The sequence below is a fragment of the Pagrus major genome, chromosome 23, assembly GCF_040436345.1.
Source record: "Pagrus major chromosome 23, Pma_NU_1.0".
Lineage (NCBI taxonomy): Eukaryota > Metazoa > Chordata > Actinopteri > Spariformes > Sparidae > Pagrus > Pagrus major.
In genome coordinates this window covers 14,512,695-14,533,582 of record NC_133237.1, presented here as the reverse complement: position 1 = coordinate 14,533,582, position 20,888 = coordinate 14,512,695, and the positions used below count along the sequence as shown (strand labels likewise).

General features: G+C 41.3%; 2 protein-coding genes and 1 pseudogene across 2 annotated transcripts; 1 reads left to right on the top strand and 2 right to left on the bottom strand.

The window, feature by feature from the left end:
* Positions 1-12,249: 12,249 nt before the first annotated feature.
* On the bottom strand, positions 12,250-13,548 carry LOC141019711 (methionine-R-sulfoxide reductase B1-A-like; annotated as a pseudogene).
* A 503-nt stretch (positions 13,549-14,051) lies between these two features.
* Positions 14,052-17,059, bottom strand: LOC141019137 (methionine-R-sulfoxide reductase B1-A-like). The gene is made up of 5 exons (XM_073493965.1): positions 16,732-17,059; positions 16,000-16,163; positions 15,232-15,374; positions 14,946-15,060; positions 14,052-14,716 (listed from the first exon to the last, which is right to left on the bottom strand). Exons 2-5 carry the CDS (start codon positions 16,052-16,054, stop codon positions 14,697-14,699), a joined length of 333 nt encoding a protein of 110 aa, XP_073350066.1. The 5' UTR covers positions 16,055-16,163; positions 16,732-17,059; the 3' UTR covers positions 14,052-14,696.
* Positions 17,012-20,445, top strand: LOC141019135 (uncharacterized). The gene is made up of 2 exons (XM_073493963.1): positions 17,012-17,274; positions 18,026-20,445. Exons 1-2 carry the CDS (start codon positions 17,091-17,093, stop codon positions 19,219-19,221), a joined length of 1,380 nt encoding a protein of 459 aa, XP_073350064.1. The 5' UTR covers positions 17,012-17,090; the 3' UTR covers positions 19,222-20,445.
* The last annotated feature ends 443 nt before the right edge of the window (positions 20,446-20,888 follow it).

The window sequence follows — 20,888 nt, the reverse complement described above, 5'->3', positions numbered from 1 at the left end:
CAAAGAGATGGAGTTCAGGCTTTGAACCTGACTAGCACACCAAGCGGCTGTCTGAATGGATGAAGGGATGGAAAAGGAGTGAGGAGAGGTGACGGGGAACTGAGGTAGATAATCTGTCTGAGAAAGAGGTGCACACACACTCAGTACACGCTCAGCCCGGGGGCACGGTACGTTTCAGACAGAGATAATAAATGAATTTGGCAAAGTGACTATTAGCTAATTGAGGATTTTACATTTTATCTGTCTGATATCCTCAGGGTTGCTTTGTTAGATAAGAAGATTGATACCACTCTCCTGTCTGTAAGGTAAACATGAAGCCACTGCCAGCTGTTGGCTAACTTAATTTAGTTCAACACGTTGTATCTCGTATGTGTAGTCTGCACAAAAAACAAAGTTTAATATCGAGTGCCATTTTATGTGCTAGACTTTTTCTTGCCAGCCAGCAGAGACTCCAGGAAGTTACCGGTCCCGACCAAGAAGTAGTCTGGCAATATGTTATTGCTATACACAGTACACTTTGTCACTTTCTTGTCGAGAGCTAGATGAAAATATTGATATCATTCTCAAAGCTGTCTGTTAAACATAATGAAAACACAGCAGCTGGTTAGCTCAGCATAGCACAAAGGCTATTTGGCTTTTGTACCAGTTAAACAAACTAGAATGGCGCTCAGTAGAGTGCTCCCTGAGAAAAACGTAAAAAAAAATGCATGGACCCACCACCTTATCTGGATCCACACCAAAAGTTAAATGGGTTTATTCTGGGCTGAGACCCATCCTCCATCCAAGTTTTGTGGAAACCCATTCAAATAATTTTGTGTAATCCTGCTCGCAAACCAACCAACAATAAAATGGTCAAAAAAACAAGATAGCGACAACTGCAATGCCAAACTAGAGGCTTTCAATGGTAGTCCTCAAACCAACGATTGGTTTAGACACAGCCATGCTAGCTGTTTCCCTGTGTTTTTAGCTATGTCTTTGCGCTACGTAATGCTGTGTTAGCCAGCTGCTGACTGTAGCTTCATATTTAGCTTACATGAGAGTTCTATCAATCTTTCTATCTGACTCTGGACAAGAAAGCAAATCAGTACTACGTCCCAAAATGTCGAACTTTTCCTTTAAGGTATAAATGAACTTTTCGACGTCAAGCAGCGCAAAGCCTGTGATTGCAATGCTCTTCGTCTGAGATGTAAAACCAGTTTGAAAAAAAAAAGAGCTCTCAAACAAAGGTCTGCGGATACTGACATGACCCAGGCAAAATATAGAATAATGACATGTTTTGAAGCACAAACAGCCATTGTAAATCCGTCCAAAGAGAGGCCAGTCTGGCACTGAGGAATTCACAGCTTTGGAAATGACTGTCTGTTGGCTAGATTCAGTCAGAATGAGGTCAGGATCCAGGGTTTGCTTTCATCAGACATTTTATTTGCTTTTCCCTCGTGCTAATTGCTCTAGTCGGAGTTCCTCTGACAGGTTTGGACCCAGAAATATAAACAGAGAGATTAAAGAAACAAACAGGCAGCAGCAGTGTCGAGGAAACAAATACTACATGCAAGTTGTGAACTGTGTCTGTGTGTATAGGATTGAGGTCGGATCATATGTCTCTCTGTTGATATATCTTTGTGTACATTCACATTCATGTGCAGGCATTTATGCATGTATGTGTGCAGTCCAGACTACATTTCCAAACCCTGGTGCCTGCAGGTGTGCTGCTGCTGCTGCTGCATCCCTGTTTGGACCACTGATAGAGATTTCCATAGCTGGAGGCCGGCTGATGGCGTCTACATGTGTCAGCCATTACAGCAAATTACGAATCCTCCTCAGCAAAAGCAGAATTTTCCGCTCCCATTTTGTAATTTCCAGGATGAGGAAGAAGCTGTCGGCCATTTGCGATAGCCGCGAGACACCGGGCGGAATCCTTAAAGCCGTCTTGACAGATCTTTGAAAGCATCGCCCCGGAGAAACTCATGGCCGTAGTTTCCTACAAAGGGAACCTGGTGCTTTTTATTGCGTCTGGAATAAATATAAAATTGAAGATGTATGTCAGAGAATTTTGCTTTTGATTTGGATACATTGTAGCATGTATAACCTATAAAGAAATTCACTTTATATCTGCTCTTCTCCCAAAACAACATAGTTTAAAGGTGCACTATGTAGTTTTTGGGAAGACATTTTAATCAAAAGAGAAAGATCTTTATTGACTGATTTTTTTATGCCTAAACAAACGTTTGTTGTCATGACTGAATAAACAAACTGACCTTAAAGGACAACATAATTTCATACCGTTTTACTTTGTTTATATTTGGCGGACCCTGCCACCTACTAGCTTCAAACAGTGTTCTGGGGACCTTATTTTCCTCTGAGAACAGCTTGTGTATTATTACCTCATTAATATTGTAAATATTCCCCAAAACTACATAGTGTCCCTTTAATGATCATATTGTTGGTGTCTGAAGTGCAGCTCCTTTGAAGAAATAAAAGACGTCACACACACACACACACACACTCTCTGCTACATGTTAGATGCTCAATGGCCGAGCCCTCAGGTGGAGAAGATCACTGAATACAAAAGCCGACAACAAAGTGCCTGTGAAGCCCCACCCTTATCCTGGAGCCTTCCCAACTTTCATCTGCAGACATACGCAAAGCTAATAAGAATGATGGATGGACGGGGGAGACGAAATCACTCTGATCTCTCCAGCCACATCTTCCTCTTCTCCTCCCACCCTCCATCCCACCACCGTCATGCAGGTGCATCGATCTTTTTTCCCCTCCAGGAGAACCCGCCGACTACCAGACTTGCCTTGCAGCTTTACAAAGACATCACTGAGAGGATGAACGTGCTAAAGGTCTGAGAGGAGAGATGTTCGGAGCTTGTGCAACAGCCTCAGTGGCCTTGAAAGAATTAAGCAGTGTTAGACCTGCATGATGCCCCGGGTTCTACATGGGAGTAATTTAAATGGGAGGAAGAGCGTTAACTGATAACTGATAAACATGTATAGCGATATGAGCCCACAGATATTTTTCATAAAAACAAAAATGTATGCTTCCTCGAACGCTGGAAACCAGCTGCACAGAGCTATTTTCAACGTGTCTTTCATCTTGGCAATAAAAACTAAGATGCCTTTCCAGGGAGCGAGTCTGTACAGGAGTCGCTTTTTCTGTTTTTTTAAACTGTTATTTACCTTCTCCGGGTGCTTTATTGTAGCGGTACAATCAGGCGAGCGGGAATCTAAAGAGTACAGAGGGAATTAAACTGGATGACAATCATGTCATCACACAAGCCGCAGACCATTTGGGAAATGCCTTCTTTTCTAATCCACAGCTCTGCGGTGAAAAGTGGGATCTGGTGGTTGGCTCCTAAGTGATATTGGGTGTGTTGGGAAGGGTGGAGGCGCAGGGGGAGAGTGAGGGAGCGCTTGTGTGTGCCTCTCTGTGTTTGTGTCTTCCTCACAGAAAAAGAAGAAGAGTATGGAGTGATAAAGAGGTTAAAAAAGAGACAACTGTGATTAGCTCTGGATACAGTTTCATGCCTCCCAGCTCACTTTGGGGGATTCACTCAGACGTGTGGCTGCAAATCTGACGGAGCCGTGAAGGTGAACCATCTTGAACTGCAGCATGTGTCTGTTTATGTGAAGTGTGTGGATATGCGTGCAGAGACTTCATGCCTTCAGGGTCTTTTGCATGAATCCGTGTGCCTGTGGACGACTATTGTTCCAGTCTGCGTGCACATGTACCACTTGTGGTACCCGATCCCAGACTGTTACTTACTGAAATGCTTGTGGGCTGCTCTGTGTGGCTTTCCTTCATTGAAAGGCCTCGTCGACTTAAATGTTGATTGCCATGACGTCAGCTCCAAACCGCAGCACTGCCTTTTATGTGTCACTGTCACCATCTATTTCCGCCCAGTGTGTGAAAAAAGACTTTATTTCCATCTTCGCAATTCACTGACATGGACAGTTAGATCGAACACTGCGCTACTGTTACTGGGCCAGAACCGCCACCCAGAAGGATGTGCTCGTTAATTTTCGCGCTCACTCAGCTTATCGAAAGCAATTGGGTGGGACGAAGATGCATGTGAAACAAGCAGCGGGGTGACTGTCTCGTTATTTAACCAGTGGCCATGCGCTCATTTATGTAAACAACTCAAACCTGGGCGATCTCTGTAAATAAAAACAAAAACAGTCATCAGATGGGTGTTAACTGAGTGTAATTACTGGTGTAAAACCACAGCAGTTTGTCTCTCCACGCTCTGGAGTTTCCCATGTTTTTCGAATTCCAACCTGTCACAGCGACTGTGAGAAAAAGAGAGCTGTCATCCCGAAAGAGGGAGGAAAAACTGCTCCATCCGTTGCTTCACTGTTGAGTCAGGTCTGCTAAAATAGTATCACCTGTCCTGTGAAGGCCAGAGGGGCAGTGTGTGTGTGTGTGTGTGTGTGTGTGTGTGTGTGTGTGTGTGTGTGTGTGTGTGTGTGTAACAGAAACAGGAGATGTGCTTCTACCCTGTGGGGCCTGTCTGCATTTCACAGGAATGCAAAATCATGTGCGACTCAAACAAGCAGCGAAGGTGCTGATGGTTGTTTTGGCCAAAGGGGACAGGAGTGTACCAAATATGTGACCTCCCAGGAAAAAAACAGGCCGGTGGGAGATAAATGAACTTTAAATATTGGATGTTTCACAGTTTGAACCATTTAAGTCACATGGACTCTGTGTTTATCACATTGATGCTTGCTGCTCACACACAGTCAAAGTGGATGGACGTGTTTCCCAGATTTCAAACTTTTGATGTGAAGATGCCGACTACATTATCATTACCATCATTTTGCTGGTGTTTACATTCACCCCGACGCAAATTCAAAAGATTGACTACGTGTTTATGTATATTTGTATATAAATAACTGTGTGTATATTCTGTAATTTATGTAGCATGAATGAGTTTATGAACTTCCATTTCATTATGCAACCCTGTGTTGTATGATGATGAATAAATGATCTTGTCCCGCGTTCCCAAAGCTGTATTTAAAGATATAACTACGTTAAAGAAATACATTTACGCATTAAAATGCCTCAAACGACTATTGTTTTATATTTTGTTTACTTGTATCATCCCAAAAGTTTCCAACAATACTCAAATCTGGTCAAATCTGTTTTTTCCAGTCCAGACGCTAACTGCACAGCTAACTGAGCTAACTAGCTAATGGCAACTACAGTTAGCGGTTACTCTGGTGATATTTGTTTGGAGTAGGCCAGTTCTTACATGTAGCACCTTTAACATAACATAAAACTTTATTACAGATTGTCACGTCAGATAGATTTTAATTGGTAATGGTGACCATGACCACGCCCTACTTCACAACTTTAAACTACGTCTGTAGCCTAGTTTTCATTCTTTTGGTTGAGAGACTAAAGGGCAGAAATGACATACTGTGCATTTAAGCCAAATACAGGAAGAATTGTTTGGGATGGAGGAAAATAGAAAATAGACAATATGCTTATTTATTTTGTTGCCAATAGTTAGAGGAGTAGATAGATACTCTCACATGTCTGTATGCTAAATAGCTACAGCCAGCAGCAGCCGGTTAGCATAACTCAATGACAGCTAAGCTAAGTCACGGGGAAACAGGTAGCGTGGCTATGTCAAAAGGTAGGTAAAGCTGCCTACCAGCACCTCTGAAGCTCACTAATTGAAATACAGTGTCTCGTTAGTATAAAAAGTGAAGTGGAAAAACTTTAAATTGGGTTAATTGCTATTTTATGGGGTTATATGTGGCGAGTTACTTACTATTTCTTGGTCGCAAAATGGTGAATTACACATTTTTATACAGATAAAACAAACAAGATATATTTGTTAATTAGTGAGCTTTAGAGGTGCTGGGAGGCAAATTGTGTAATCTTCATACAGAGCCAGGACCAGCAGTTTCCCCTTGTTTCTAGTCTTTATGCTAAGATAAGATAACTGGCTGCCGCTCAGTAGCCTATTTACCAAGCTTCACTCTCAGAAAGAAAGCAAATCTCCCAAAACTATCTCACTTGTGATGTAATGAGATTATGTGAATCTTTTTACAAATCAGCGCAGCTTCAAAAGAGTTGTGGTCATGGTGAAGCTGGATATTTGTCCTCTTCCTTTAAAACACCACCACCACCACACCCTCACTTTGTCATAAAGCTGATAATCACATTGGGTTGTCTGTGAGCCTCATTCCTGTGGGAATGTATTCTGAGTCTTTGACCTCATCTTTTTTAACCAACACACACACAGTCACGCACACTCACACACAAATCTTCCTCTCCTTCCCGGAGCACTCATCTGGTCTCACTTTGGGTTTTGAGGTCTGTGTTTTCAGGGACACAACAGAGCTGCCGGTCCAAATGACAGCAGGACGGCTTTTCTGCGGACTTCCAAAAAATACATTTAAAATTAATCTGGATTCTGAAGCGATCATTCACTCCCGGAAATTATTGTTGCAGATGAAGGAAAACATAAAGTACACTCTCTGTCTACACTGTCTGTATTGGCATAACATGGTGTCCTCTGCACAAATCCAGCACACCGACAAGCCAATAGGGAGGGGCTGAGAGAGAAACAATTACTGCAGGCTGACTGACAGGTGAGATTAGAGGGTATTTGCTTTCCTGGCACAAAAGTAAAAGAATAAAGTGCAAATGTGGAGAATTAAAGTTTGTCTGTGCCAAATGCCAACGCTGATGATACATTAATTATGTACTCCAGGATTAATTTTGATATATAAAAGCAGGTGATGAATCATAACACCAGAAGGATAGTTGGCTCTCACGACGAACACTCTAAGGAGTTGCCTTTAAAAGGTAAAATCTGTGTGTGTCTCTGTGTGTGTGTGTGTTGCACAATAGGTGCTGAGGGGCACAAAGCTGCATAAGGTATGTGGAATTCCCCTCATTCATACAACAAGGGGGGGATCCAGATGTGATCACACAAATAAACACACATGTTAAATGCTTTCTTTTAAATCCGGTAATTATTATTCTTTGGTATAAAATACAGTACTACAGAGGCTATATGTGCTTTAAATACACATATTCGCTTCGAGTTGGATGAGAAGATTGATACCGTTCTCATGTCTTTACAGTAAATATGTAGTTTGAGTCAGCAGCTGTTAGAGTAGCTTTGCATAAAGACTGGAAACAGGTAGCCTGGCTCTGTCCAGAGGTAACAAAATCCCCCTACTAACACGTCTAAAGCTCATTAATCAAAAGGGTCTTTATTCCAGTATCTCCTTGATCCTTGTACATCCTCTAGTCATGACACTTCAGTTCCACAGTAGCATAATGGTTCACGACCTTTTTTTTCAATCAGTTTCAAGGCAAATTATATCAGTGGTACAGGCAATGTATTCCCCCGTCCAGAATATGTACATTTATTTATTTAACCACACTTTTTTTGGTAAAAGTTGCAAATGTGACATCGTGTCTATTTTCCACAATATCTACTGAGAAACTTACTGAGTCAGAACACCTCCATAACTGTCTAATGATGAAGATTATAGGTTTCCCGATTGGCTTGTAATCAGAGGAGCTCAGGCACATCTTAACATTTTCTCCACAGAAGTTAACAATCAGCATGACCAAAGGAGCAATTTTGACTATTAAGACCTGTGGGGGGTCGCAGGGTCTCGGAAATTTTACACAGGCTCTACGTATAAGTGTCGCACACATACACATACATACATAGAAAAGAGTGATAAGGAAAAGAGTATTCACAAACATGCTTGCAGATGTCTTCTTTTTAACACACTAACAGTAAGATCTGGATCTCATATGGAGCCTACTGGGATTATAGCCCAAGATGACAGAGGATGAGCAGCCACAAATTGCAGGGAGCTGGGGTTAGCCGGGTGGGTGGGTGGAGGTTTGGTGGGGTTTGGGGGGAGGGAGACAGTCTGTGGCACTGTACCCGGGGAAAGACTGAGGTAATTACTTTCTTCTCCTTAGTAGCGTTCGGCAAGATGTTTTTAGCGTGCCATAAAACTCTCCAGACAGTCAAAGGCCGTTGACATTTCTGGACACGCGCTGACACAAATATGGCATTTTCCACAGTCCATCACTGCTCTGACTATCTGTGAGCCCGGCCTCCTTTTAAATCATTCAGCCGAAATCCAAAACCGTCCTGATATTTCCATACTCTAAAAGACGGTGCGGTTGATAAATGTTTCCTTGCCTCTGGCGCACTTTTATCTCAGGCTCCATTTGATCGGTTTTAAAAGCCTCTGAACTCGTGCAGCAAACTCCAAAATTATAAGAATCTGACAAGATGCACAGTTGGTCCACGGTTTCTTTCTGGAAACTCACCACTTAGGGCCTTTCAAACCCAAAGTCTCTGATCAAGGGAGGATAAAAGTGAACATGTGGGCACCCAATCAGCCTGTTTTAAAGCTTCTCTCCCCTGAATATAAGGAGCCCTTCTCCCTGATCTGCGTGAACAATACCTGTGCCACACACCTCAAGTATTCCCTTTGAAGCTTTCAGACCAACCTGTGCTTCTGTCTCGGGGTCCTATCTCCCTGAACAGATTAGAGTGCAGATAGTGAGAAATGTTTGCATATACATGTATGTTCAAAACCCCCCCTGTGTTATTGAAGCTGGTGGAGCTCAGAAACTGGAATGTGATCGAGTGATAAAAGGTGACAATACAGCGGCAGAAGCCATTGAAGATTACTCATGTTGTTTATTTTCTCTCTGGGAGCCCTCATACTTGGGATTTTACACGAGGCTCTTTGGCTTTTTTGCGTCCTGCAAAACGATCCCTCGCATGCTTAAGCTGTTGACGTTTTGTTGGAACGAACCAAAAATTGAGGTTTTTCACTGTTTCTTCCTCAATGTAACTGTATTTTTATTACTCCCCAGTCCACATTTACAGTGTTTACAACCGATACGACCCGTCGAGATATGCATTTCACATGCGTATAAAATCTGTTTATATGGTCGGTAAACTCCCCATTTTTACATTGCGGTTCACTGCTGGGAATATCAGAGAGGACGATTCTCATTTTGGATTTCGTAAGCCCCGTCTCTTTCCAACACATGTTGTCCTGACAGAATTACAACAGCGCCCAACCTGGAGTGCCTCGAGTTTCCAGAGCCTTCTTTTGATCCGGAGCGGAAATCACATTCCAGTGTCATGTATAAAAGCTTTGTTTATCCTTTCATTCATTACACAGAGGGGAGATGTTTGGCCGGCATATGTGCGTCTATAACATGTGGAGGGCAGCCCCGCCATGTATGGATGAAGACATCACATGCTGCAGATATTACTGTCTGATGAAAGGGAGTTTTCTCTGTTTCTCTTACGGGCACGCATTAAGGAGGTTTTTTTTTTTTTTAAATTCCTGCCACAAAGTGATCACAGCTTGTGGAGTGTGTGGAGCCAGCGCAGCATCATGGCAGATCGTGAAACAGTGATGAAATTTAATCAGAGGGTTTGTGTAGATGGGCGTGAATTGTACATTTTTTCGTGACAAATTCGTGTCCATATACAAACCCTGAATACGAATTTGTGAAATGTCTTGTTTTGTGCAATGCTGTTGTGTTTTATGAAATGTTGTTGTTGTGTTTTGGCCTTCAGGGCCACCATAGAAAAGTTCCCTGTGATATATTCAAGGATGGGGACATACAGTATATGTTCAGTTCGAGAAACAGTGACAAACTTAAATCTATAAGCTTCACTTTGGTCATGGTTACTTATTTGTTAATACAAATCTGTTTGTCAAATACTGTGTTTTCTGTAACATTGTTGTGTTTTGACCTTCTGGGCCACCATACTTTTCACCGCATGGAACAGTCTCAGTTTATGATATACGCAAACGAGACCAGCGAGAAGATTAATAGACAATTTCTATGTAGTTATGGTAGTTATTCTTAATGCCTGTCACCAGGTCAGTTTCAGATTTATTCGAGCCGGGTGAATTATAAAAATTAAACTCATTTTTTTTACGCTGAGTGCTGTGGATGAACTGAGGGGTCTCACAGCCTGAGTTCACATGAGAAAACTAGTACTAAAAATACATTGTGTCTTTCTTTTTCATGCACACATTCGCCAGATTAAAATCTTCGCCACCGAAAGCGGCGGTGCTGATACCCCTTTTGTCCACAGGGGCCGCCAGAGTCTACGAGAAATAAAGGTTCCTTGTATCCACTTTAATGAAAGTGCTTTTGTTGCGTAAACCTGGATTCCGGTGTGACGATCCTGCTTTTCTGGAATCCTGTAGATTATATTGTGTGACTATTTCATAAATTGCTGTGATGTGTCGGTCACGTGTTTGAGGGAATTTAATGTCGTGACATGTGGTGCCGGAATGAGACACTTTACTCTGTGGTTCAAAACAGAAGCAGGTGCAGCGCCCGTAAACATCCACATCTAAGCAACAGGCTCATATACGTTTCAATTAAAACAAGATGTCCTGCGAATGAGTCAGTGGCACACACACACACACACACATATGTTCAGCTGCAGCTCGAGGCTCGGCCTTTGGGACTGGGGAAGGCTTTGGAGTAGTTTAATGTAATTAAGGATCCCGTTTGCTTATACAAGCAGGACGAGCCCCAGAGGTCAGCAGATTCGAGTCCATCTCTTGATTCTATCAGAGGATTACCACTTCCTCTTTCCTGTTTGCTTCCTCTTGGCCATGCAGCTGTGCTCAGATGCCAACCAGAAGGAGTGTTCTAGCAGATAGCAAATGCTAATTACAGTCCTGTGTTTTGGGGCAATTTCCTCGTTCCTCCCCATCTCTCATTCTCACATGTGGTTTATCTTTGTATTTTTGGTCTCGTCTGTCTGTGTGTTGTGGAGTTTGGAGCTCTCTCTCTCTCTAACTCTCCCTTCCTCTTCCAGACGTCACCCCCGAGGACAGTTTAGTCTGTCTGCCAGCTGTGTGTGTGGCAACACAACAAGAGGATCATCCACAAAGGCGTCTAATCAGTCAGAAGGAAGGTATTACTCAGTTAATGAAGAGCTTGGAGTGAGGTCAGAGGCAACATTTGGATTCAAGCTTGGCCTTTCAACTCAAAATCAGTGGGATTTTTGATCTTAAGCCTTCATCACTTTGGGGCAAAATTATAAACAAATACTCCTCTTTAAATACAAGGGGTAAAAGCACATTTGCAGCAGCTGCTCCCTCTGAAGTGAACTCAAGAGTTTTGATCATACCTTACAGTCAAAACCATCAACGCACTCAATGCACACAACAGTCTTTGCTTTAAATACTTTAGCACATCACATCATTACAATCTACGAATGTTTGCACTTCCGCTCTTAATCCTCCGCCTGACGCTGCAGCTTTCATCTCCCCCTCTGATCTTGGAGCCTTTGAAACGAGCAGCTCCACACCTGCTCGTCCCCAGACACTTAAACAGCACAAGAGCTGTTGAACGTACTCCCGCATCTTCGGTTTGTTTATAATTCCACCGCTCCACGAGCCAAGGAGCAGGTTTACCCGAGCTGTCTGGAAAAGTTTGCCCGGTAGGGAAACACAGAACCCTCTCAGGTCTAGAACATGAAGTGAGGTCTGAGTTTTACCCAGTTATGTTATCCAGATTACTTCAGGATCTGTTGCTCAGGGGTACATGCTGTTCAGATAGTTACTGTACTCTTAATCAGTGGACTTTAGCAACTAGTGGACACAAATTTATACTTGTCAAACAAATATTCTACAGTTGCTCAAGTACATTTAAATGAAAAGCAATTGAATTACATCATCAGTAAAAGAAAAAGACTTTTGCTCTGAATATATGGAGCTCAGACAGGATATTCCTGTCTGCTTCACTTTAGCCATTTTGTTCAGAGAGATGTTTGTACTCATAAATTACAGTAATGAATATCTCTCCTTTTTGCACAGAGAGCAAACTACCAGTCTGCCCACAGTGATGCAGTGGGTGAGTTATAATTACAGTTCATTTTAGATTATTTTTTTTTAGGGCACATAGCACCATCAACTGATGGAAGAGTGCAATTACACTTTTGAGAAAACATGAAGTCTTGTTTGTTCAACATACTTTTCATAGATCTAGAGCAGGAGGTTAATATAACTGTAAAACATCTTATACTCTTTGCCAGGGAGCGGTGTAAACTATTACAGTATTTCTGTACAGTTGCAGTACAATTAAATGTAAGTGAATATGTTGCTGTTGTGTGTGTCTCTGAATCAGTGCTTCCCAAATGGTGTGCCGTGGGATTTCGTTACAACCATAGATGATTAGTGCAACATACAACTATACAACAAGTAATGAATGATTTTTTAATTTCCTGTATCAGCACATTCATTTTCCAAAACAAATTCTATATATAAAGTATTAGAGTTTAACACATCAATGGCTCTGAGTGACTAAATATCACGTGTTACAGAGGCTTTTTTGCACGGATATAAATACAGGCGTGCTTTGAGATGTTGGCTTGCCCCTTGGTGTGTCCTGGGCACGTAAAGTTGGAAAACCCCTGCTTTATGCTCATGGGTTAAAAAAGTGGGTAAGACCGGTCTGTTGTTGCTGCCCAGTGAAGCCAACGCCCATCAGAGCCCCAGATCTCCATCAGGATTTTGTCCTGGAGCACTTCATCCACTGTCCGCACCTTCAGCAGCAGAAAGCTTTCTCTTCTTTCACAGCTCACCTTTCTGTCCATCAGCCTTTTCTGAAGCCAAAACAAAATGTGGGTTAAAGTCAGATGATAAAGTTGCAATCTATCAAAACTGTGAAGTGCTGTGAATCTTCAACACCTACTCTACGAAGGTACTGAAGTGACCAAAACAGTTCATGCTTAGATCAGGTCATCGCTCACATGGCTTAAGTGAGTTACAAAACATGAGGTCATAGGTCAATACATGAAGTAAACAGTGCAAGGTAACAAGAATATGTGTGGTTAAAAGCAAATGTAAATACTGTGACTACACATGACATGTACGTATGTTTATGTGAAAGATAGACACCGCTCACCTTTAGGGATGAACGTCAGCGAGCTGCTGAATATTCAGAAGCGTGACAGCCCTTCTCTTGGTCCATCGTACAAGAACTCATGGCCCAGTCCATTGCCACACTTCCCACAACAAACCTTTTTTAATATATTTGAATACACGTGGTTCAAATTAAAGATCTGTACTTCTAGATCACATGATTAAGTGCAAGTCAACCAATTAAGCAAACATCGTGTCATCTAGCAACTTAGAAAAACGTAATCTACCTTTATGGGTCCCCATGCTTCAGGGTGTTTGGAGACACTGTCCTCATGGATTGTCTGTGAGAAGGCCGGCCAAGGAGTAGAGTGCTCGAACTTCGACGTGCTGGAAAATAGCTCGTGTCCACATTCAGAACACACGTATATACCTAAGAGGGCAAAAAGTATCAATGAATGGACAAATGACCTTTTACTTTCATGCCTCACTAAGTGCTACTGTACTACTCACCAGGTTGGAAGTGATTCTTATACTCTTCTCCACCAGAGAAAGAGCAATATGACATTTCGTCCATTTTAATTTTCTTAAACCAAAAGAAATTTTTAGCTGTTTACAAAGAGAGCAACACGGCTTAAACTGGAATAGACCTGCGTGGCCGGATCAAGTGTCAACAACTCTGTCCTCCATCTGTCGGCTCAGAATATACTCTCATTGCTTCCACTTGATGGCAGCACTAACGTGACTGAGCCGTAGTGTCGATGTCGACTGCTCAGTCAGCTCCAAATGTGTGGGTTTTAAACTTTAAAATTACACTTGTCATCACATAATACAATAATATATTATATAATAAAGATTTTAAATAATTATACTATAAAGGTTAGAAAACATATGACCAGGAAGTGGTTTCACCTCCTCACCAGGAAATGAGTTTCATGTTACATTTCCTTGTAAAGGGACAGAACTAGTTTTTAGATCCGTCTGGCTTCATCCAGTTCTGTACAAAACATGTCTCTCATCTCATTACAGACTGTGTAGTGATATTAGATCATATATAAATAACTAAAACGACTCAATCAGAAGAAAGAGCGACTTCATCATATAAAACAAGAACACAGACATCAACTCATCATCAAAGCACTGTCATTTTCATTTAAAATATATTTATTTCATATCAGTTATTGTGTTCCATTCACATAAAGCCTGTCAAAAGTGTGAAAATAGAAAGTATTGCTACTCATTTACTGTATCTAGCACACCAAACACTGCAGGTAAAGGCCATAGTTGATGAATAAAATGTCAAAGTGTCAAGCGTAATCTTTAGAGAAGGTTCATCTAGTCTCAGACTCACAGTTTCGTCAGCCTTCTGAGAGACTGCTACACTTGTTTCTTTACTTTGACAGTTTGGGGACAGCAGGAAGAACTAAAGACCAAACTGAAGGTGAATAAACACTTTTAGTCTCTCAGTAGGAAATAGCAGATATAATTATGAGAGGTATATTCTCCCCATGAGACAATCTCAAGCATTATAAATAAATCTCAATAAATGTCAAACCAATACGATGGTGATCGTGTAATCAGTGATGCTATCCTGCAGATGCTGACGTTGATTGCATAATAAAAAAAGGTGTTGAGAACAGTCCTCTGTTCTCGCTGTACAGTGAGGCCATCGTTCATCAGAGCCCTGGAGCTCCCAGATTGGGCTTTATCCCAGAACTCTTCATCCACTGTCCGCACCTTCAGCAGCACAGAGAAAAGTCCAGCAGCACTTCCCTCTAACGGCTCACTTTACTGTCCATCAACCTTATCTGTGGAGAGGAGAGAGAGGGGGACGATGAGGTATATACTGCAATTTCTTGTTAGCCAATAAATATGTAAATACTCCTTCATACATCTGCGATAGCTTTACATCATCTGATATACTGGCCCTGCAGATGTATCAGTCTAGGTCTACATGTCATCTCTGCTGTAAAATTTGCATATGTGCAAAACAAGGGCCAAAATACCCAGTGGTTTGATATAATCACACTGTTGTACCTTTAGGGACGAACTTCAGTGAGTCGCTGAATATTCAGAAGCGAGAAAGGCCTTTGGCTGGTCCATCATTAATAAACTCATGGCCAAGTCCATTTCCACATTTCCCACATCGTACCTGAAACAACATGATACATCTGAATGAGGATTGAGCATTTCCTCAGGGCCATCAACGTTGAATGCATTTAACAAGTCCTTCAATCGTCTTTTAAGGGTTGGAAGTAGTTTATTACAATTGTTTTTCAACTGTTCATACTGAATATACAAGTCTTTTCCCCGCGAATTGTACCTTATATGCCCCGGGTCTCTCCTTATGTTTGGACACACTGTCCTCATGGATGGTCTCTGTGAAGGCTGGCCAGGGAGACGAGTGCTCGTACTTTGACCGGCTGGAGAACAGCTCGTGATCACACTTGGTACATACATAAATCCCTGAGGAGTAATGGATGAGAGATGATAGTTACAGAGCCACTATTTTAATAGATCAGCTTGTTGTACTGTGTTGGCCAAGTTTAATCATTTACAGCTGTGATCAAACATCAGTTTTTCATAACATTATATGTGCTTTTTGTAATGATTTTTAAGCAATTGTCAAAATAATGACAATTGACAAAATAATAATTTTAATACATCATGTTGTAGTGTTTGTCTTTGTTTATGGCTGTATATTTTAAGTTGAAGTTTAACCTCTCATTTATTAAACAGCCAGTTTTGTGATAAGAGTTATTGTGTAACCTGAGCATGGGTTACAAAACCTCTCTAAGTTAGCTAACAGTGTTTGTTCACTATTTAAGCCCATCAGTTGAAATATCTGACCATGTGTACAGTGCCAACCCCTCCCAAGAGTTTCTGTCAGTAAATTCAGCCCACCAGGAACGACGTGGACAGTCTAGTCCGATACACACAGCTGGTTTGTAAACTTATTCAGCCGTACAATGAATGGTAAGCTAACAGTGGCTAGCTAAATAGTTCACGTGAAGTCAACTTTTGCCAAACAGTCTCTAAAAAACAGCACCCGTTGTGCAGAAGTAATGATAACATAAAGTCATGAACGTACCTGGTTTAAAGTGGTTTTTAAAGACCTCTCCACCGAGGAAACTACAAAACGACATCTCTCAGTTTTCAGGACGGTGTGTTTATCTTCGGCTTTAGCAGCTTTGATCTCCGATCCACACAAACGGTCCGCTGCTGAGAACAGCACTTCCGGTTCGACTGTATGCCCTTCAAAATAAAACCAGAGAACTTTACAGTATGTGATGTGCCTCATAAGCACTGACTTTCACAGACTTCAGTCATAATTTAGACATTTAGACATTCTGTATGGCTATTATCAACTGAATGATTATATATTTCTTTAGATTATTAAAACTCAAGGTAAATATAATACATTATAATATAATATTTCATTCATAAATCAATTTCCTCATGCGTCTTTTAATTATGAAACAACAACAATTCAATATACTCTCATGTCTACTAACCAATCTTACTCCATCCCACAATTCATGCTCGGCGCTTTAAAAAGAAGTTAGAATTGCAATTTCCATTTCATGATTTAGTCAATTCAATTCGAAGATATATCGATCAAACATGTACATAAATATACATTTTTTGCAGTGAACCCCTTTCAGTGTGGTTATCAAAAACTTCACAGTTCAACAGTAAACTGTATTGTCCTAAATGACACCAGTGCTCTGAAACACTGAAACAGTAAACTTCACGGGGAACTGAATAATCATAAATGACATACTGCATTATGTTCTGTAAGAAAACAAACAAACAAACAAACCTAGGTGCTGTATAGTAGGCAGCTGGACTTCAGTTTCTTGAAGACGTTTCACCTCTCATCCAATATGCTTCTTCATTTATAACTAACTGGAGAGGAGTTGGCAGGCTTTTAAACTCTGTGTGGGAGTGTGGGAGTTTCAGAGTCTAAGGTAATAGTTTCAGTTTAGATCATGTTGTTGATCCACCTCTACGTGGCGTTGATGCTTTTATTGTGAACGATCCAAACAGGAAGTGATACTGCGGCTGCCAGCAGCTGACAAACTCTCGGTGTTGACAGCTTTGAGCTGGGTTAGCTGACTTCATCTTTTGCTATCCATCTCCTGTCGCGGATGTTTTGGTGCGATAAGACTCTCCTGAGACATGGACACCAAAATGTTTCAGCTGAGGTCGTTTGTTCATCAGCGGCTGTACACAGCAGCGGAGGAGATCCTCGGGGAGGTGGAGAAAACCATAAGGTTAGCGCTGTACGAAGCCGAAGTTAGTCGCTCTAAAGAGGAGGTCGAAAGTCTGCGACACCAGCTGGACCTCCTGCGAAAGAAACCAGGTGTGTGGCTCGAGTTGAATGCGCTTTAAACTACTCTATTTAGCAGTAAAATGGTAGCTGAAGAAGAAGTAGCTAACAGTTACATGGCTATGGATGTTTGTGTCCTGCTTTCCACGCATGCGCGCACGCACGCGAGCCTCCGTGTGAACTCTGCTGCAGACACAGTAGAAATGTTTTAGCAAAGGAAATGGAAAGTAACTAAGTACATTTACTCAAGTACTGTACTAAGGTACATTTTTATACTCACAAGCTACCCAGCAGAAAAAAACCCAGCTGCTTCATGAAAGGGGCACTATGTAGTTTTTGGAGAAGAAATTCAAACTCAGAACTTTAATATTTACAATATTAATGAGGTAATGATACAAACTCAGACATACATTTTATATAAATGAATAAACAAGCTGCTTTCAGAGGAAAATAAGGTCTCCAGAACACTGTTTGAAGCTAGAAAGGTGGCAGGGTCCGCCACATATAAACAAAGTAAAACAGTATGAAGCTGTGTTGACCCTGTGGGTCAGCTTGTTTATTCAGTCAGGGACACGAAGAGAGTCTGTTTATTTAGTTTATTTAGGCAGAAAAAAATCCCAAAACTACATGGTGCACCTTTTTAAAGTGACAAACCACTTAAATGGAAACTCTCAGAAGGAGATGTAGGAGTGCCCTTTCAAATTTAAGTTTTTCATATTGTGTGTATCTGTATAAAGAAACATTACAGGCTGCTGGGTAACTTTTGCTTCGGTCTCTCATGTAGCTGAAGAGCCTTCACTGACCAGCAGCAATGTGGAACATGGAGGTGAATGTGATGCTCCGCTGCTCCAGGAAAAACCAGGACCCTCAACACCAGTAGAGTCTAACTTCAGTCTGAGCGCTGAGGTCGCAGGACCCTCTCAAACCAGCACAGATATGGATAATAACAACTGGAGCTACTGCTTGGTTCAGGCGGACTTTAAGATGCCGCAGATAAAAGAAGAGCAGGAGGAACTTGGTGATGACAGTCAAACAGAGGAGATAGTTTTTCCTTCTCCTGAAATTGTGAAAAGCGAGCAAGATCAGCCGGAGACAGAAACGTCATATGAAATGCAGCCAGTTTCTTCGGACTGCTCTGCAGCCCAGAGTGAGGACATGGAAGATGACGAGGCGCTGGTCAACAGCAAAGGAGAACAGACCACACCGATAAAACAGACAGGACAGATATTGCAAGGACAAAGCGGCAGCGTTAATAATAAGAAGGGCCGAGCAGCATTGCCAAATGACAAATGTAAAAATGAAAAGGGACGCAGTTTTTGTCATTTGTGTGGCAAGGGATTCCAGTATATCGGCTCTTTGATGAAGCACATCAAAACACATGAGAACAAGATTGATTGCAATGTTTGTGGGATGACATACCAGTCTACGAAAGAGCTGATCAATCATTTGCAAAGTCGCCACAACAAAACATATTTTTGCGACGTCTGTGGCAAGACTTTTGCCAATAACCGTTGTCTCCGGCTGCATGAAAGAATACACACAGGCATAAAAGACTTCATGTGTCAAGAATGTGGCAAAACTTTTTACCGAAGGGAGCATCTGATAGTGCACGTGAGGACCCATTCCGGGGAGAAACCATATCACTGTGATGTTTGCGGGAAAGCATTCAGTCAGAGCCAGAACCTTACGATTCATAAAAGGAGTCATTCAGGGGAGAGACCGTATCATTGTGGCCTGTGTGGCAAACTGTTTAACACTAGCAGCCACCTCAAAACACACATGAGATACCATTCAGGAGAAAAACCGTACCCATGTGACATCTGTGGTAAAAGTTTTCGCCAGAGTGGACAGATGACGAGACATAGGACCACACACACAGGAGAGAGGCCGTACGCCTGCCAGATTTGTGGTATGAGATACAGGTTTGCACCTAATCTTAAAGTGCACCTGGAAACTCATGAAAAGGCAGCAGCAGAGTGAAAACTGTCACACTGTGGTCATTTATAGGTTCATACTTTTATTTTGGATGCCTACTAGAAAACTTTAACAGGCTTTAATGTTCAAAAACACATTATTTTTCTCATACTGTCCATCGCTGCAGCACCTCTGTTCACCTTTTGTTCTTTAAGGCCCCGCTACCGAAAGGCCCAGTCTGCTCCGATTGGTCAGCTCTCACAGGCCTGAGCAGACACCACCCATCATGTGCCTGCATCAGCTCTGCTGGAGTTTTTTTTAAGCACCACCGTCCTGGAGGCATTATTGAGGGTGGTGACTGTATCTTTAATCAACACAACCTTAAAGAAGTCCTGATGGCACGTTTAAATAAAAAGATTTCTGAATACAAGCTGTGTGCTTTTCTGTCACTGAATTTTTTGATACTTTCACAGTATTTATAGGCTCTATTATTAAAAAAGACATGGAAATCTCACTTACTACATTTAACTGTTTGAAATTAGCAATGTTAAGAGATTTCATGAGCCAATGTTTCCCACGAGAAAGTCCCATGTTGAATATTAGTAACAATTTGAGTTCAGTTATTATAAACATTGCTTTCTTTATCAGCCTGTTATCAATTTGATGTGTGACAATACTGTAATGACATTTGTACATTACATTATTTTTATTTCTATGTAGACACGGTGTCTTGCACAAGGACACTAATATGGTTATGAGGAGCAATGTTACCATAAACCCTCGCAAAAATAACAAATCTACAAATAAGTGTATTTTACAGTTGCTTAGAGTAAGCCAGATTCCATCCATGTATACTGATATTGTTCCACCGTCACATGAATGATTTTATTATTTATTTAATCTTTGTTGCAGTAATCGTTTAATCACAGAATCAGGCAGACATTTGAAACCAAAATAAGAAAGGAACGTTCTACATGTGACACACAAACACATTGGTGACTGTGAATATTAGATTTATTTCTAGAGCCCATTTACCTGTCACTAAAAACCCCACACAGTTTAAATATGTTCATAAATCCATTAAGGATTCTGTTTCTGTTTATATGAATCAGACTGCTGAAAGTCGGCACTTATCATGACTGTTGACTGATCCTATCGGTAAAACCAATTTCACTTTGACCATCAGAGTGCAATACATGTCATGTATTATCGTCTATTGTTCTACATGATGTCTTGTTATAGAGAAACCAAGTTTCCACAAGGACGACAATAAAGTTTCATATCACATGACTGTGGTCTATTTATCTTTTCCTGGCTGTGACCGCCAGTTAAAAACATTCACACCAATACTCTTGTGAACCTCTTGATATTCTTTCAAGGCTGTATCTAGCAAAACGTTGTAACTTTGTGTAGATATTCTGGATGGTATATGTGGATTTTCATTACTCCTGTTATGGCTTGGCTACTCATGTGTCTGAAACCAACACATTTAAAACAAACAAAAAAACAATTACATTTTTAAAAGAAATTTTCTAAAAGAAAACAGATTATTTCCCTGGCATAACAACTACATTTCCCATGAGTCCTGTAAAGTGCTTCTTTGGTTAAGACTCAAGGGATTTGTTGTTAATAACTTTGTTATGATAGAACTTTGACATTTTACCAACCCAGAACCCTAAATAAAAAAAAAAGAGAAAAACACTTTCTGTTTTTCTCTCCGAGTGAATCATCTT

Excerpts from the sequence above, each read along its gene's own strand:
- LOC141019135 (XM_073493963.1), top strand. The coding sequence starts at position 17,091 with ATGGACACCAAAATGTTTCAGCTGAGGTCGTTTGTTCATCAGCGGCTG. Across the intron at positions 17,275-18,025 it reads CCTCCTGCGAAAGAAACCAG|CTGAAGAGCCTTCACTGACC; the intron begins GTGTGTGGCTCG and ends TCTCTCATGTAG.